This window comes from Hippopotamus amphibius, chromosome 6, assembly GCF_030028045.1.
Source record: "Hippopotamus amphibius kiboko isolate mHipAmp2 chromosome 6, mHipAmp2.hap2, whole genome shotgun sequence".
NCBI classification, from domain to species: Eukaryota; Metazoa; Chordata; class Mammalia; order Artiodactyla; family Hippopotamidae; genus Hippopotamus; species Hippopotamus amphibius.
The window spans coordinates 62,135,961-62,153,492 of NC_080191.1; the positions used below are offsets into that span (position 1 = coordinate 62,135,961).

General features: G+C 49.6%; 1 protein-coding gene across 2 annotated transcripts in view; it reads left to right on the forward strand.

The window, feature by feature from the left end:
- Window positions 1–17,532, forward strand: part of IGF2R (insulin like growth factor 2 receptor) — a 104,285-nt gene that overhangs the window by 31,275 nt on the left and 55,478 nt on the right. For both annotated transcript variants that reach the window (XM_057738060.1, XM_057738061.1), the window contains exons 5-10: window positions 5,676–5,808; window positions 7,060–7,189; window positions 8,950–9,055; window positions 11,586–11,748; window positions 11,905–12,079; window positions 12,897–13,000. In XM_057738060.1, coding sequence (XP_057594043.1) covers window positions 5,676–5,808; window positions 7,060–7,189; window positions 8,950–9,055; window positions 11,586–11,748; window positions 11,905–12,079; window positions 12,897–13,000 — 811 coding nt within the window. The remainder of the gene's footprint in view (window positions 1–5,675; window positions 5,809–7,059; window positions 7,190–8,949; window positions 9,056–11,585; window positions 11,749–11,904; window positions 12,080–12,896; window positions 13,001–17,532) is intronic.

Genomic DNA, 17,532 nt, shown 5'->3' on the forward strand with positions numbered 1-17,532 from the left:
CCCCTAGCCTGGAGCCTCTGACTTTCCCTGGTGGTAGACGGGGCAGAAGGCAGTTTCTTCCCTCTGCCGCTTCCCCCCTCCCACCACCCGGCTCTTAAAGGTGGCTTCCTGTGTTCAGCCAGACAACAGTTTTCCTGGGTTGAGTTTTCTCACTTTTCTCTATTAGTTTTCTGTTCTGAAGGGTTGAGTTCAAAGACTCTCAGGAACTAGGAACTGACAGATGGGAGTAATCAGTCATTTTTGCTGATGGCCTAATGTGTTGTCATTTAGGAAGGGCAAAAGAGATGTGTGTTTTTAAAAAGTAAAACCGAATTTAGTTATGAATAACAAGCTATCACCAGTTCTTCAGATGTGGCAATCTATAAAAGGAAGGGCAGTCGGAATGCTGCCTCCTTGAGTGTAAGGGATGCTTAATGGAAAGAAAGTTCAAAGCGTGGAAAGAAATAAGGCCTAACGAAGTGACACCGATTTTCAGTAGGAGATAGTATCAGATTTAAACTTTGCATTTTGAAACTTAGGTTAAACTGATTGCCGATATACAGTTAATGACAGGAAAAGCATCTTTGAACCACAGTGTGAGCACCTTCTCTCCTGTGAGAGCCGAGACCTTCCAGGCCCTGTGGAGGATCCATTGGGCCCTGATTCTTCAACTGGTGGTTTTTGCACCCATTTTTCCTGTTTTAACCAAGTGTCCTTTTACCTTGCTTTGCTGAGCTGACAGTTGTCTCCCACCACCTAGGGAATAATTGCTTCCCCAAAGAAATAAAGAAATAGTGACTTGTTTTTGATTTTCTTTGTGTTATAGGTCAGAAGTCACAAACTACATCCTGTGTTTGTACAGCCTCAGAGCTAAGAATGGTTTTTACATTTTTATAGGATTGTAAAAAAAAGCAGAGAAGAATACACAGCAGAGACCTGCGTCACTCACAGTGCCTAACATGTTTACAGAGCAAGCCTGCTGACCTCTGTTCTAAGTCATTTTGTGGGGTGGGAATGGGGAGATATAGTCTCTGTTTTTCTCAAAAGTGATGTGTAACTTCTCTTAGCAGCTGATATAAAGATGCAGCAGGAATGTTGGTGTGTTCCCAATGATTGTTTCTTTGGGCCTGGTTGGTAGCTGGGCTTTACTTGTGGAATTTTCATTTATTGAGGGCATGTTTTTGTGGGCTAAGCATGAGGAATTTCATTACATTTTGAAAGGGTTGTTGCATTGAGGGAGCCCATAGACCGAAGGCATGGAGGGCATCGCTCTGCCTTAGGTGTAGATAAATTAGAACCAAAAGCATGATGGCTGCTGCAAAAACAATGCTGTCACCGCGAGCACATCTCAATAAAGCATATTCCCTTTTCTCTATCTTCAGTAGGATTTGATTACACCTTACAGGCTATGATGTAATGTCAAAAATTATATGCAATGTAGAAACACTCATTGTTCCTTTAAAAAGTCTAGATTTGGTTTAGTGGCAGTGTGGTCTTGGTTTCCGCACCTTGTTGGTAGTACCTTCTCATTTCTTTTGTTGGTGTGGCTTTGTCAGATTTAGAATGGTGGGATGAGTGAAGATCATGGTATTTCTAAAAAGTGCCTTTTTAAACCCACTGATATAGTGCTTGTTCAGTGGATTCTGGTGGGGTCATTTTAGATCGTAATTTCTTTAAAAGATCGCAGGTATACATCCCCTACCATTCCACTCTTGGGAACACAGAAAATGCAGAACTGGCAAGCTAGTGGTCTTACCGGAGTTACATAAATACGGTTAATGTACATGCATACGCCATTAACAAGGGTGACTCAGTGTGCAGTGTGTGGAACTGGCATCGACCTCCTTTCCCCAGCCGCTGCATTCCTGCGCTGATGAATGTCTCCATTGCTTTACTCAGTGGAGCAGGAAGTAGGAGGACTTTCCCCAGGAGCCTTGCTTGTTTTTCCGATGCTCGCTCCAGTTCTGGGGGGCACTGCATTGGGCGTGTCTCCTGTTTCTTCCTGAAGTCGGGAGATGGCCAGAAGTTGCTCATGGCCTTGAGCTGGGTGACTGCAGGTCTGGTTCACTAGGAACCCCTTTTGGGTGATATTGAGTTAGTTTCAGGAGCGTGGCCCCCATCTTCCCTCCCACTGTGTGCCATTATGCTCCCTCTTCTTTATTTTGTGGCTGGAGAGTTGCTTGTCTCCTATCTTGAACTGCTCCGTCATTGTGTTGAATGTACGTTTCTGTGTTATCCTGCTGGGAGTTGACAAGCGTTAGATTTGCAGGGTTATGGACGCAGGTTGCTTTCACTGGAGCCTCCTCTGGTCTGCAGTCCTCCCTTTCTTGCACTTCGATGGCCTGTTCTGCAGGACGTGGTGCCAGGCGTGTTGTCCGGCCGCCTGACCTCACCTGCTCTGTGCCCATGCCCGCCCCCCTTGGTTGGCAGCGGGATCTCTGGTCAGCATTGTAGGCGAAGTGAGACTTTTTTTAAGGGTCTGGTTGAAGTGAGTTTAGGTGCCCCCCCTGAGGCTCTGAGGGTGTGCGTGTCCTTGGATTTAATCCGTTATCTCTCCCTGAAGTCTCTGCAAACAGGACAGAGGAATAGGGTTAGTGGGTCAGAGCATTCCTGTGGGTTTGATAGTATCTTTTTGAGAAACATTTAAAAGCTAAACATTAACGTTAAGCAGTTAACTTTTGTAAAGGGACCTGCCAGTGAATGGCTTCAGTTTTCTAAAAGACAATTTAAGGAAAATTATCCATAGAAAGTGATGAAACAAACTACTTTGAAATGATTGCAGAGAACATGAGTTTTTAGAATATTCCTTGGCTGAAGCGATCCCAGTGATATTATTTTGGAGATGAAACTAGGGAGGTATTTCATGTAAAGACTGGGTGACCCAGGCGTTTACTCAGGGGCACACCTCTGGGCTTGAATGCTTTGCCTTCAGAATTTGGTGGAACTTTGAAAACACAGGGTCTCGCCACCTGTAATGTGTCCCTTGACGTTCCCCACCCTACCCCCCCCCCTTTTTTTTTTTTACCCCCGCTGGCTTTGCTGAGATATAATCGACAAATATAACTGCGTATATGTAAAGTGTACCATGTGATGATTTGATATACTCCTTGACTTTTTTTTTTTTTTTTTTTAATTTATTTATTGGCTGCATTGGGTCTTTGTTGCTGCACACGGGCTTTCTCTAGTTGCTGCGAGCGGGGGCTACTCTTCATTGTGGTGCGCAGGCTCCTCATTGTAGTGGTTTCTCTTGTTGTGGAGCATGGGCCCTAGGTGTGTGGGCTTCAATAATTGTGGCACATGGGCTCAATAGTTGTGGCTCACGGGCTCTAGAGCACAGGCTCAATAGTTGTGGCGCATGGGCTTAGTTGCTCCGTGGCATGCAGATTCTTCCCAGAGCAGGGCTCAAACCCGTGTCCCCTGCATTAGCAGGTGGATTCCTTACCACTGCGCCACCTGGGAAGTCCCTATACTCCTTGACTTTTTAAAAATAAGAGGCCATTTGTTCATAGAGAGGAGAGAGTGCTCATCAGTTAGAATCCAGTAAGGGCGGGCTAGAGGCCCAGGGGAGGAACTTCTCTTCATGTCAGTGCACAGGTGTTTAACGGACCCCTTTCAGGTTCTAGGTGCTGTCCTAAGTGTTGCTTAGGGCTGTAGCAGTGACAGAGCCCCTGTCCTTGAGGAGCTTACGCTCAGGTTAGCAGGTGGGGGTGCCTGGTGATAGACACCAGTGCTCTGAAGAAAAAGAGGCGGAGGAGGCACAGGGAGAGCTGGAGGTGTCAGAAAAGGCCACACTTCGCAGGTGATGCTTCTCCCGAGGCCTGAGCACGGGGAGAGCGCTGAGTGGATGTCGAGGGATCCTTCCAGGGAGAGGCGGCGTCACGTCCACGGGGCTGAACCGCATCAGCGTGGCTGTGTGGAGTGGTCCCCGATGTTGGGACCGTGGAGGAGCTGGGGTTTCGCTCTCAGTGTGACAGGAGGCTGCTGGTGGTTTTTGAGCAGGGAGTGATGTGACCCGATGGAATTTCATTTATTTATTTTTTATTTAGTTTATTTATTTTTGGCTGCATTGGGTCTTTGTTTTCTGCGCATAGACTTTTTCTAGTTGTGGCGAGAGGGGGCTACTCTTCATTGCAGTGCTGGGGCTCCTTATTGCGGTGGCTTCTCTTGTTGTGGAGCATAGGCTCTAGGTACGCAGGCTGCAGTAGTTGCAGTGCGTGGGCTCAGTAGTTGTGGTGCATGGGCTTAGTTGCTCTGTGGTGTGTGGGATCTTCCCAGACCAGGGCTCGAACCCATGTCCCCTGCACGGGCAGGTGGATTCTTAACCACTGCGTCACCGGGGAAGTCCCTCGATGGAATTTTAAAAGGATCGATTTGGTGCTTGTGGAGACATGGGCTAGGGGTAGGGGACATGGAACTGGGGGCCCTGTTAAAAGAGACTGTTGCAGGCGAGAGGTGACGGCAGTTTGGACAAGGGTGGTGACGGACGGGCTGATCCAGGGTTGGTTTGAAGCGGCGCCGAGAGGACCTACTGATGGTTTGGACGTGGCATGTGTGGGGTCTCCATGGCCTTCAGTTTTGGGCCTGAGCAATGGGCTGAGTGATGGCGCCTTACTGAGGTGGGAACGTGGGGTCGAGAGCAGGTTTTGAGGGGAAGAAAGGCCTATTTTAAATACATTAAAGTTGAGATGCTTTTGTGCGTTCAAGTGACAATGGTAGATAACAACAACAAATGACACTTATCTGGCTTGCCAGGAGCTGCACCGAGAGCTTTATGTGTGTTGACTCGTTCAGTCCGTACAGCAGCCCTGTGAAGCATCAGTAGTTACCATTACTATTCCCACCTGACACGTGGGGAGACCGAGGCACGGAGGTTCAGTTGGCTCGTGGTTGTACTGAGTGTCAGCCCCAGAGTTTGGAGCCAGGCATCCTGTCTGCAGAGTCTGATCGTGAGCACAGCTTCTGCTGGGCTTGGCTGTGAAGTCTGGGCTTGGGGGTGAAGGTCATGGCTAGAGACTTACACTTGGGAACCAGTGGCAGGTACTTAATGCTGTCGAGCACGAGGTCTCCAGGAGAGTGAGTGTAGACAGGGATGTGGCTGAGAAGTTAGCCATGGGGCGCCTCTGTGTTTTAGGTCCGTTGGAAGGGAGATGCACTTTCCCAGGAGGCTGAGAAAGCAGCCTGTGGGCAGAGGGACCCTAGGAGCACCTAGAGGCCAGGTGGCTTAGTGGGAGAGGGTTTCGGGCAGTAGGAAGGCTTGGTGACTCGAGGCCTGGGGGGAGGCCGCGGGTGGCAGCAGGGTCAGAGTGAGTGGTGGCGTGGGGACGGCGCCCTGCCGTGGCTGCGTCAGGGAGAGGGTGACGGGGAGGGAGCGGGGACAATGAGGGTGGGCAGGCCAGGGATGTTTGTGCTTGCAGGGCTGCGGGGTAGTGGCCGAGGGGGGTGTAGGGAACCGGGTGTAGGGAACACGTGGGAGGCAGCAGCAGGACAGCACCGTGGTGGAGGTGGGGGGAAGAAGGCACTCAGGGCAGAGTAGCCGGAGCCCTGTTGGCCATGGTTTTGCTGTCATCGGGGACCTCATGGTCTGGAGACCCTAAGGTGTGGAGACTGATGTCCCATGATGTGGGGCGTAGGCTTTGCTGCGTCACTAGCGCCAGGAAGGTGTGTGTTGAAGACTCCCATTCTGTCCTCTCTCCTAGGTGCCGTGCTACGTGTTTGACAGAGAGCTCAAGAAGCATGATTTAAACCCACTGATCAAGGTCAGCGATGCTTACTTGGTGGACGACTCTGACCCGGACACTTCTCTGTTCATCAACGTTTGCAGAGACATAGGTCTGAGCCTGGGGGTGTTGGGGGTCGGGGTGGTGAAGGATTGCTTCGGAGGCTTCGGTATCTTTGTTCTTGGGCTGTATTCCTGTGTGGATAATCCTGTCACTGATCGGGCCCTCTAAGAAAGCTTTTGTCCCCAAAGATGCTGTCTGCACAGCCCCTGCACTTCACTCCCAGGAAATTCTGATTCCATCGCAAAGTCCATTCTGACCATTGGTCCACCCAGTGTACTCTGTCTGCCAAATACGTTGGGTTTCAGGATTTTCAAGTAAACCTTTCTTCTAATGATGAGGGGAGAATGGGCTGATTTGGGTACGGGGGGTGCCAAGAGCTGCTGGGGCAGAGGGAGCAGAGGAGACATGGAAACCCTCCCCTCCATTAGTACTAAGACTAACAAAAGATAGAGCCCAGGCCGGGGATACGTATTCATCCACAGAGGAACTATTTTGAACCCCTGTCCTGTGGCGGCCTCTCATTTAGGCGCTGGGCTGCAGCCCTGAGCACGTGGCAGTTCCTGCTCTCCTGGAGAAGATGCGTAGTGACGCCCCGCCCTGTAACATATAAGATATCAGATGATGATGCAAGTAATGCAGCCTACAGTGAAACACAGCTGTAGTAATCGTGGTATCGCTGCCAGTAGGCTGTGATGTCCAGCTGTGATTCCAGGCATATCTCGTTTGTTCTTTTTTTTATTCCTCCCCCAAACCTGTGAGGTAGCGCCCTGGCAATTGGATCTGTCTGTAGTTTGACCAAAGTTACAGAGACAGTAAGAGGTGGGTCTAAGATTTGAACCCAGAACTGTCAGTGGGTTCTTTCTACGAATCTACTCATCTTCCCACTAGTCCAGTGCATGGAGGCCCTGCATTTTCTTGTTTGTAGGTGACTGTAAGGTTCCTGTAGCTCTAGGAGAAGGGGTACGTCCCTTCACTATCAGTAACATCTTAGTCCCTATTTATAGGCACCTTTCATGTACTAGGTACAGAGCAAGCATCTCCCATTGTTTTGCCCTCACTTCTGGGCCACCCTGCAGGGCGGGAGAGCTGTTCTCATTTTCCACTTTAAGAGCAGTCATCGGTTTGCCCAGGGTCTCAGGATGAGATCCTACTCTTTTTGGTTTCCAAACCTCTACTACTTTATGTTACTTATGGAGACTTTAAAGAATTGGATAATTTTTACAAGAGACCCCTGGACCTAAGGTTAAGTGTGATTACTGTGCCTGACGCGTGGTCTGATTCATCGTCACCCGTTTTGCAGAGGCCCTACGGGCCACACATCCGCAGGTGCGTTCCTGTCCCGTCGGCACGGCTGCCTGCCTGGTGAGAGGGGACCGGGCGTTCGACGTGGGCCGGCCCAAGGAGGGACTGCAGCTTGTGAGCAATGACAGGTCGGTCTGCTGGTGGCTTGTGTAATCTTCAGCAAGAACCTGGCTTTTCAGGGAGTTGCAAGAATATCCTTTTCAACAGGGCTTGAGATAGTCCTTGCAGAATGACTGCTTCACATGTGCTTGTAAAGTTACTGGTCATTGCTTGAGTCATGTAGGCTTAGTGACTTTCTAATCAGTTGTCTCTTAGAGCAGGAAAATGTGTATCAAGATACAGCCCATATCTGTACTGGTATCCACTTCACGCAGTCACACCTGCCTACCTAGGTGTGTTTGAATACGTCCCTGCTTTGTCACCCATGACGTCAGTTTTATGGTTTTATCTGTTCTTTAAAAACACCATCCTGGCGGTGTGCGGCAGGAGGGCCGCTTTGCCACTGCCCTTCTGGGTGCAGGGTTTGCTTCCCAACTAGGGCACGGGGGGGGCCCTTCGTTCCTGGTGGGAATGGTTCATTTCTCCTAGTAAGCTGTGCCTTCTCCTGCTTTTGTACCTGACTTGGCAGAGAGAGGTTTTTCTGCAGTGTGTCACATGAGGCCACATCCTGAGCTTGGATCAAGGATTTTGATTTTCTCCCTGTCCCAGGGGCCTTCGGTAGACGTCTCGTGGCACCTGCTCTCGGCTGGAACTAGTGGTGTGTCATTGTGTGCAATTGTAGATTACACTTCTGTCCCCAGAAAACGCTGGAGCACAACCTAAATTTAAAACCGTTTGAGAGATTTCCGTATGTGTGTCTGTGTTCGTTTGCCCGGGGCCGCCACAGCAAACGGAGCAGCTTCAACAACAGAAATTTGTTTCCTCTCATTTCTGGACGCCGAGGTGTCAGCGGGTTCTTCCCAGACCTTTCCTCGCAGCTCGTAGACGGCCGCCTTCTCCCCGCGTCCCCTCACGGTTGCTCCTCTGTGTGTCTGTGTCCTGATGTCCTCTCCTCATAAGGACACTCATCCTGCCTGATGAGGGCGCACACCAGCGGACTCAGCTTAGTCACCTCTTCAAAGGCCCTGTTTCCAAATACAGTCACATCCTGAGGCGCTGGGCGTTAGGGCTTCAGCGTGTGAAATTCGCGGGGACACAGTTCAGCCTCTCACACTGTCCTAAGTGATGAGTGGGTGCTTCTTCCTACTGGGAGGGCTAGAGAGGACTTTGGAAGGTGGGGGCGTTGAGTGAAAGCCTGAGTGCGTCTTCACAGAAAAGGAAGGTCATCTGTTTACGGTGGCTCTGGGGCCACGACCCACAGCGAGGCCAGCACCCCGCGGGCAGTTCCAGGCTCTGCCTGGCGGTGGGAGGCCGTGTCACTAGTGTGCTGGACTGTCTTCAGCCTAAAAAAAAAAAGCATCTTTGGCTTGCACTGAGAAGTCATTTAGAGAGGAAGAAGTTGTTTAGAGAGGAAGTGGTCGTGCAGCCTTGTGGGCTGAAATGCACTTGGCCGGCTGGGCTGTGTTTGTTTTGTTTTGTTAGATCATTTATAATTTTTTTTTGTTTTGTTTTACTCAAACAGCTTTTCTTAGTATTTAAGTTTACATATTGGTTGTTCTACTTATTTATTTATTTTTTAAGAAAATAGCACTCACTGAAGTTTACTTAAAATTTTTTTCCCCTAAATGGAAATAAATGTAAGTTACTTTGTACTATGACTTCTTTCATATTGAACCTTTCTTCCATTCTCCCTCTCCCCCAAATGAGTCTGCTCAGGGCAGCAGACTAATTGGAATGTAATTTGTGCTTTTGTAACCCTAACCCTTTTTTCTCGATGCATGTCCCCCAGGCTTGTCCTGACTTATGTGACAGAAGGGGCAGTTCAGCCAGACTTTTGTGACGGTCACAGCCCGGCAGTGACTATCACGTTTGTCTGCCCGTCGGAGCGCAGAGAGGTGAGTGGCTTGTCTGAGATGACACCTCAGTGGCATGAGCGCAAGTCAGGGTGGGGCTGGTGTAGGACAGATGCCTCCATGGAGGTGGAAGCCGAGCTTCTGGGGTGGACTCAGCCGCACGTGCTTGGCTTGCTGTTTGCTGTTTCTCAACCACCCAGAGGGGCCTCGGTCTATGCTAATAGGATGGTGTGTTGTTCAAGGGTCGAGTGAGATGATTTTAAGTGGTTCATGGTCAGACTTAAAAAAATTTTACAGCGATGCTGATTTGAATGAATACTTGAAAAAACCGTAGGTATCATCCTGAACCTGTGATTTCGTGTCTGTTACTGCTTCTGATGAGGCAAGGTAAAAATAGCTAATTGGTTTATAGAAGCATAGTAAGAAATGAGTAGTGCAGATGGTATGTAGACCTGGCAGAAATGGCTTGGGCCAGCGACTGAGGTTCTGGGGGTGGGTACTGGGATAGGAGAGTTACGGCCAGAAGGGAGGTTCCTGCCAACTGAAGAATGGAGCATGTCACCCCCTTGCCTGACCTGCCCTCCCCACCTCACACTCCCAGGCAGATTGATTTCCTCTGTCCTTTGGCTGTTTACTCAATTCTAGTGCTGGTGTAAACTCCTTAAGAGTAGGGCCTGCGTCTGGGGTGTCCTTGGGCCCTGAGCCCAGTGGTGTCCCTTGGATCTGGTGCTGTTTAAGTGTCTTTGCAGATGTGGTGCTGATGAGGGGAGACACCCCCAGGGAGGAAGGGTAGGGCTTTCCTCCAATTTATTTCTGCCTTCTTGTAGAATGAAGTAAGAGGAGCTGAATTCTTTTGCCAAAGAATGTCCTCCCCTCCCCCCAAACAAACGTGGAATTTGCTCTGGTTTCTGGCTGGCAACTGACCTGTTTGTGTGTCTTTGTGTGTGTGTCGGGGGTTGAGGCGGTAGTGGTTGGGGGGATGTATGGAGACAGAAGTGCAGTCCAAGTCAGCTTTCCATTTTTCGTCCCCGGACTTCCAGGGCCGCGTGGTGTCAGCTCAACGAAGACCCGACTGACCAGTAATCGATGTTTGTCCTGTACGTGATATTGAGGAATATTCATTTATACTTTCCACTTATTTATTTATTTATACTTTCCATCCCACAGATGTGAATCCAAATCTTTTGAGCCTGATGAGGTGTTCTAAGGCAGCAGTGGGTTTAGTGTTTCCCTTTCTCTCTTGTGCTGCATTCAGTGAGAATAATTTCACACTATCACAAAGGAGAGAACAGGGAGTTCCCCTCCGTTCTCCATGGGATGCAAGGCCGTTGAGTCCCGTGTGTTATCAGTGGAGCTAGAGTACTCAACTTGGTCCCCTTAATGCTTGAAGGTTTGTTGAAGAATTTCCACTGGCTCATTGAATGCTTTTAGGAGCTGGAACTTGAGTAAACATTTACCTTGTCACATAGATCTTTTAAAAAAAGCTTTATTGAATTTACATACTGTAAAAATTAACCTATTTTAAGTACAGTTTAATGGTTATTAGTGTACTAACAGAACTGCACAGTCATCGCCCCAAGCTGTGTTAGAATTTTTCCATCACCCCAGAGAAGCCATCACTCCCCTGCTCCCCAAGCCCTGGCAACAACCATGGACCATCTTTTGGTCTCACCTTTCCTGACATCCACTTAAGTGGAGTCATACACCACATAGCCTTTGGTGTCCGGCTTCTCTCAGTCAGCGCTGGGTCCACGTCACTGTGTGTATGTCCAGCTGCCCTGAGCCGAGGGGTTAAAGCCTTGATTTTGAGTCAACAGTTGGAGTTGGACTTGCAACTCTGCAGCTTACTGATTGCGTGATGGTAAACCCAGCACTTAGTCCCATGCCTGACACATTGCAGGTATTTAGTAAACATTTGCACATTGAGGTGCCTGGAAGTAGCACAGCTACTCCTGATGCTAAGGCCAGTGAGACATTTCTCCCAGGGAAGGTTAGAAAGATGACGCTGCACCCCGGTGAACGGTAACTTCATGGCATCCTTCCCAGAATCTGGGTTTGTGGTGGGTGACAACTTGGTTTCACCCAGGGGCAGGATCAGATTTGAGTACAGGTGAAGTGTGCCCAAGACCCCGTGGACATTCCCGTGGAAAGGGGTTAGGGACTATCTCCCCAGATGTACGCAGGCTCAGTGGTGTCCACCCAGCCGGGAGTGAGGGTCCATCTGGCACAGGCTCAGTGGCACCTGTGATTGAACGGAGTGAACGGACCACAGGCCCTTCACACATCATGACTGCCTGCCAGGGGTGTGGTGGGCAGGTGATATCACGTTCAGGGTGGGCTCACAGGCTGACGCTTGCGTGTGACTCTGAAAGGGACTGCAAGGGTTGCAAGGAAACAGTGGTTGTAAGTCAAATAATTACAATCTCTTAAGGGCAGTGATGATTCAAAAACAAGTACAGAAAACCGTCAGAACCCAATAACGTACCTTTGAGCTTTTCAGAAGCATAGAGAAATCTGCATTTAAGCTGTATGAAAAGAATTAATTTTACTCCTTTCACCCCGTTCATAATAGGGCACCCTTCCCAAGCTCACGGCGAAATCCAACTGCCGCTATGAAATTGAGTGGATCACGGAGTACGCCTGCCACAGGGATTACCTGGAAAGTCGGAACTGCTCTCTGAGCAGTGAGCAGCATGACATCCCCGTCAACCTCCAGCCGCTCAGCCAGGTCGGAGGTGAGTGGGTGCCTGGGGGCCGGAAGCAGGAGAGGAAACGAGAGCCCGGGGGCTGAGCGCCCCTGCCCTTGGGTGGGTGGTTCAGATTTGATGCTGTCACTTTCGCACATTTGCGTGTGTAACAAAGCCTCTTCTTGTTTATTCGCCTTTCCTTAGCTTCAAACTCCTCGTACTATACTGCGGAGGGGGAAGAATATGTTTTTTATTTGAATGTCTGTGGCGGAACCGAAGCGCAGATCTGTAATAAGAAAGATGCTGCAGTTTGCCAAGTGAAAAAGTCAGATTCCACTCAACTCAAAGTGGCGGGGAAACTCCAGAATCAAACCCTCCGGTGCGTGCAGGCTTCATGTAACGTGCGTGTTCTTGTGCAGCGTAACACACTCCCTTCTCTCCTCCTGCCATTTTCCACAAAGCGCAGGGAAATCAGTTAAGCTGGCCTTTTTTCCTGCTTGAGTCAGGCAAGTGCCATCTGTCACTGCCCATGTGGATGTTTTTCGTGCTTTACGAGTAAGAGTGCTTCTGTTAATACGGTTCGCTTTATAATCTGTTGTTTGTAGGGAACCGTACTGTAGGAAAGCTGTGTAATTAGTTGATACGGCTTTTGTATTATACAGTTTGTGTTTCTGAGGAGTTTAGATTTTTCTCTGGCGGTTTGAGAAGCTGAAACGCCATTGGCATCACACGCAGGTGTTGAACAGCTAGGAAAACACATTTGCCACAGTTCTCGTGACCCTACCTCGGTAGTTAGCTTCACAAATGCTTTATCAAAGTGTCACTCTCTGAAATTGTGTTGTCCAAGACTGCTCAGTTCAGACTGTTTATGGCAGTTGCTGTAAAAGCTGTGTCTTCTTGGGCATTACTTATTTTGTACAAAATCCAACAGTGAGAGCGGAAGAGTCCTCACGCTCCCAGCAAAACCTTCATGCCGTCTTCCAGCCAGTTGCTATGAAGTAGGAGGACGACAGCTTGTCCCTTTGGAATTCATTTCATTTAGGTGGTTCTTCTCCAGCCGGTGGGAGGGCTCACTGTTTTGTGTTGGTGCTGATCTGTGGATGGTAGGCAAAGGGCTTACTGCAGAAATGTTTAAGAATTCAAGTTTCTTTCTTGGTTCTACCAAACGTGTGCATGTATGTATTACAAAAACCTAGGTACTCGGATGGAGACCTCACCCTGATATACTTTGGGGGCGATGCGTGCAGCTCTGGCTTTCAGCGAATGAGTGTCATCAGCTTCGAGTGCAACGAGACCGCAGGTGAGTGCGTCCGGTCAGCCTTGTCTCTGCATTTGTGGACACGGAGCACTGAATGGGGCAGTCAGGTGTCCTCCAGCAGGTGGGCCCCCTCTTTTGTAGCCAGCAGGGGTACCCCCCTCCCCACCCCGCCAACAGTTGACACAAACGTCCTGTTTCCGGTTTCCTCCATCTTCTGTTTGTTTTGGGAATGGGCCCAGCATCGGGCTCGCTGGGAAAGCCTCTGTGTCCTGAATTCTGGCTCTCATTGGCGTGCGTTCAGAGTCACAGGCTGGGTTTACTCACCACCTTCAGATGGGTTGTCGCTAAATAACTCTCCTTTTAGGAAATGAGTTTCTAGGTGACCCTTTTTGCAAATGGGGGCCCTGCTGTAAAGGCTCGATTTTGGGATCACAAGAAGCCACAGGGCAATTTTAAGTGGAATGTTTGGTTTTCTGAGTGACTTGGAGAAGCTTTCTTGAAGTCATGGTGGCACTGGCATTTCACAGAGTGCGCTGCTGTCCATATCTCAGAGACTCTGGACACGGTGTGCATCTGTTGAGAGGTGATGGGACCCCACCATCATCAGAGAGCCGCCCACCCGTGGACCTATAGGTCGTGACCCCAGGTGCCCTACAGGCCAGCCAAGCCTCTGCACAGAGCTCTGGTCCGGGAGCTGCCTGGGTCCAGCCCCATCTGCACAGCCAGCAAGGCTTGCACGACCGCCCCACCCCTGAGGGTCTCCTGCCCCTTCACTCTGTTTGTTTTGTGTGTTTCTATGGTAGAGCTCTTAACTATCTGGTCACGGGGCAGGTTCCTGTGTGATTCACTGCAGGGTCTTGGGGAGGCAACCGTGCGTGATGGGAGCTGTGTTTCAGAAGCACACAGGGTCTGACTTCAGAGGTGGGCAGGAGAGGTGGTGACCAGCCCCGGGCGCTGGTGACCTGCCCGGGGAGCCAGCAGAGACTCACCTGGCGTGAAGCAGTCAGGTGGGAGGCCTCGCAGCAGGATGCCCTTGACTTCTGGTGCAGCCAGCCGCCCTCACCGTTGTTCTCAGCCCGCTGTTGCCCACCAGCCCCCTCCCTCCCCAACATGTGCTCCAGGCTTACATTGGAGCTGTGTTCTCAGTTGATTTGTTGAACCCATTTTATTAGTACCTGTTTGCTTAGACTCTGCGAGGCCTGGGGATGCCGCGATGGCTGTAAGCTCTCCGGGCGTTTACAGACCAGAAGCAGAGAGATGAGGGCAGTGATGACTGTAGTGCAGGGTGATGTGGGCTGGATGGGGGCGCCCGGCAACGTCTGTCACCCAGGCCTTTATCAGGAGGGAGGCACTGAGGTCAGTGGTCCGGGGTCTGGGTACCCGTGAGAATCAAGGCAGTTAAGAGGAGGTGCTGGGTGAGGGAGCCCTGCAGACAGTAGGCGCAGAAGCAGAGTTGCTGTGGGTCTTTGTGGCAGGAGGAACAGACAGACAGCTCATGCAGAGGTGGGAATTTGGGTAGCTGTGAGCAGGTCAGAACCTCGTGTCCAAACCATGGCTTAAGAAAGGGGAGTGGAGCAGTGTTGTGAAAGCTTGTGTGTCCTGCAGAGGAGTTGGACTTTATCTAGAAATCATTGTGAAGGGACTCAGTGGGGGTGGCCAGGCATCTGGCTTGGGCATGGCCTTTGGATCCGTCTCCCTCTGGTTTGACTGCACGCTGCCTCCTCCTCCCCCCAGTTCTCCGTCTTTTTTCTGTCATCCTCGCCTCTTCCAGGCTTGTAGGAGACCCTCTCTGAAGTCCACCCCTCCTACTCTGTGTCTGGGCCCCTGGGAAGTGCAGCCATGTCCTTATCCCAAGTCCTCAGACCCTCAGGCTGCCCACCCCCACCCCAGCCGGCTCTCCTGACTCCCCTGCTGGTGGGGCTGCTCTGTGGTGGGCGACTTGTGTGGGCCGAGGCTCCATCAGCCCTGGCGCTGCCTCCTCTGGCCCTGTTCTGTGTGCACTTTTTATAAATGACTTGGCCAAGATCTTTGGGAATGTGCTGATCTCATTTGGGTACGTTGGGAGGATAGGATGATGATCCAAAAAGATCCCAGCAGACGAGGAGGATGTTGAGAAGGGCCAGTGGTCAGAACTCCCAGGGAAGAGGGATGGACATCTAGGAGTTGCGCCAGGAAGCTAGAGCCTGAGTGGGCTGAGGCGGGAAAACATAGGAGAGGCCACTTGTTTTTCCTTTTTTCCTTTTTGCTATAAAAGTTTTCAAATATATAAGTAGAAAGAACATTACAGTGAAAACTTACATGCCCACCACTCAGGCATCGATGTTTTGCCAGACTCGCTCCATATTAATTTGCTCTGTCGCATGTTACCCGTGGATCGTAACACTCCACCAGGAAAGGACATTCCTTCACGTAACCTCAGTGCCGTTATCAGGCCTGACGAAATTAACAGCAGTGCCTTAATCCTGAAGACTCATGTCGTTGTGATTGTGACATGGAGACCAGACCCAGAGACTTTAGATGTTTTTGAGCCTGTTCTCAGGCTGGAGTTGGATTATGAAATATTTAAAACTCCTAGCTCTGTGATTTGGAGCAAACTGTATGTACTATACTGTGTGCACTGTAAAATTATTTCATTATTACTCCGTTCGAATTTAGAGTTTTTAGAGCAAACCCCTTGGTGGGTTCTGTGTTTATTTGGTAAATGTAATAATGTGTTTTTGCATGTTGAATGGATGTTAATTGGCTATGGAATATTGTAAAATGTGGTTTGTGTCGTTCAACTTGGATCTCCAGGAGTTATTTATGCTTATGAATCTAGGGTTTCATGCATTTCAAGACACAAAGGTGTATAGGTTTACTTTTTTATCCATAATATATATATTTTTTACCATTTGTTTCAGTAACTTACATCTAGCTTGATGTAGTGCAATACCTTATTATTGGTGGTCCTGTTGGGTAAGGACATTTTCCTGTTTTGGTGGGAGAGTTATGTTAGCATAAGCTAATAAAAAACCATCCACACATTCAGGTGACTCATGGTCACATTTATGACTTACTTTCTTTAGTTTGGTGCAGGTGTGGGGAGGCTCTGCTCCATGTGGTCATTTGGGGACCTTTGTCTTTTCCACGTTGTGTTGCTGCCGTTTGTGGACGTGGCCTCCAGGGACTCTGCAGCGTGGGAACAGCAGTTTTCTTTAATGGACCACAACTAAGAGACAGGGCCCAACCTCAGAGGCACGGAGGCGGGAAATGCAGTGTGCCTAGAGTGAAAGTTAAACCGGTTTGGTGAGTAGGCAGCACGGTTTGTCCCGGAGCAGTGGGGGATGGGGCAGCTGCCTACTCCTCAGGTGAGCACAGCTCAGTGCCAGTGGAAGAGTCCACTTTGCCTTCAGCTGGTCTTGGAATCCATGTACCCTGAGGCCACGTCAAGGGTGTGCTGGGGAATGAACCCTTGGAGGCTGGAGCGTCAGGATGCTCTCAGGATTGTGATTGACGGAGACACTACAGAAAGGCATCCTCATCCTGCTGGTGGGTGGAAACCATAGGAAATAGCGGTCCTGAAGGCCAGGCCATCGTGTTTAAATAAACAACGTGGTTTGGTAGTGAGGAGTCTTAGTTCACTATTCTCCTAAAATTCCTTGAGGAATTAAATAAGAATGCCGGCAAGGTGCATGCCGGTGGTTATGTAAATTTTACTTAAAATGGGCTCTCCCAGCGGATCATTAGTAAGTTTCAGATGCAAATCTAGCTCCTAAGTGGGGATGAACCCTGGAACCATTCATAGTATTTAATCCTCTGTAAACTCATCCAGTAAAAGAAAAGCACTGTGAATGTGGCAAGTTTTCAGGAAACAAATCTTTTCTGAATAGTGAAATACCAACCCAGTGGAAGTAAACTGTGTGGAAACCTTGTGGGGGGCAGGGGCTCGTTGAAAAGAGGGGCTTCACCACGCCTCCAGTGGAGGGGCACAGTGGTCCCAGCTAGAGAGGGTGTTGTTGGAAAGGAAGTTGGGAGCGCTGGCTCTTAAAGAGAATGGCTTAGAGTTCTCACTTAAAAAAACCAAAAAACCAAACAACACAAAACACAGAGGAAAAGCCCACAGTAGCGCAGGCAAGTATTGCCTTGTGGTTATAAGTCTGGCTCTGGGGCCAGGCTGTCTGGGTTTGATTTCTGGCCCCTCTGCTTTCTAGCTATGAAACCACAGGTAAATTATTTAGCCCCCCATAATCTACAAAATGGGACTAGAATTGTCCCCGAGCCGTAGGGTTTTAAGGATGAAACACGCGAATGTATGCGAAGTACTTAATGCAGAGCCTGTTCTATGCATCCAGCCCCCGTGGAGGGCTCAGCGCTTAGCACGGCCTCACGCTCCGTGTGCGTTAGCTGCTGTTGCCAGTGTTATAATTACGATGTTTATAATATTCAAGATTTAATAGAAGTTGCAATTGAAACAGCGTTTGCCCTCGGTCCAAAATATTATTTCCCTTTCCGTTTGAACATTGTGCACTTCAGGGCACTAAAGCTCAAGAAAGGCAGATCGTGTAGGAGGTCCAGGGGAGGATTATTAAACCATC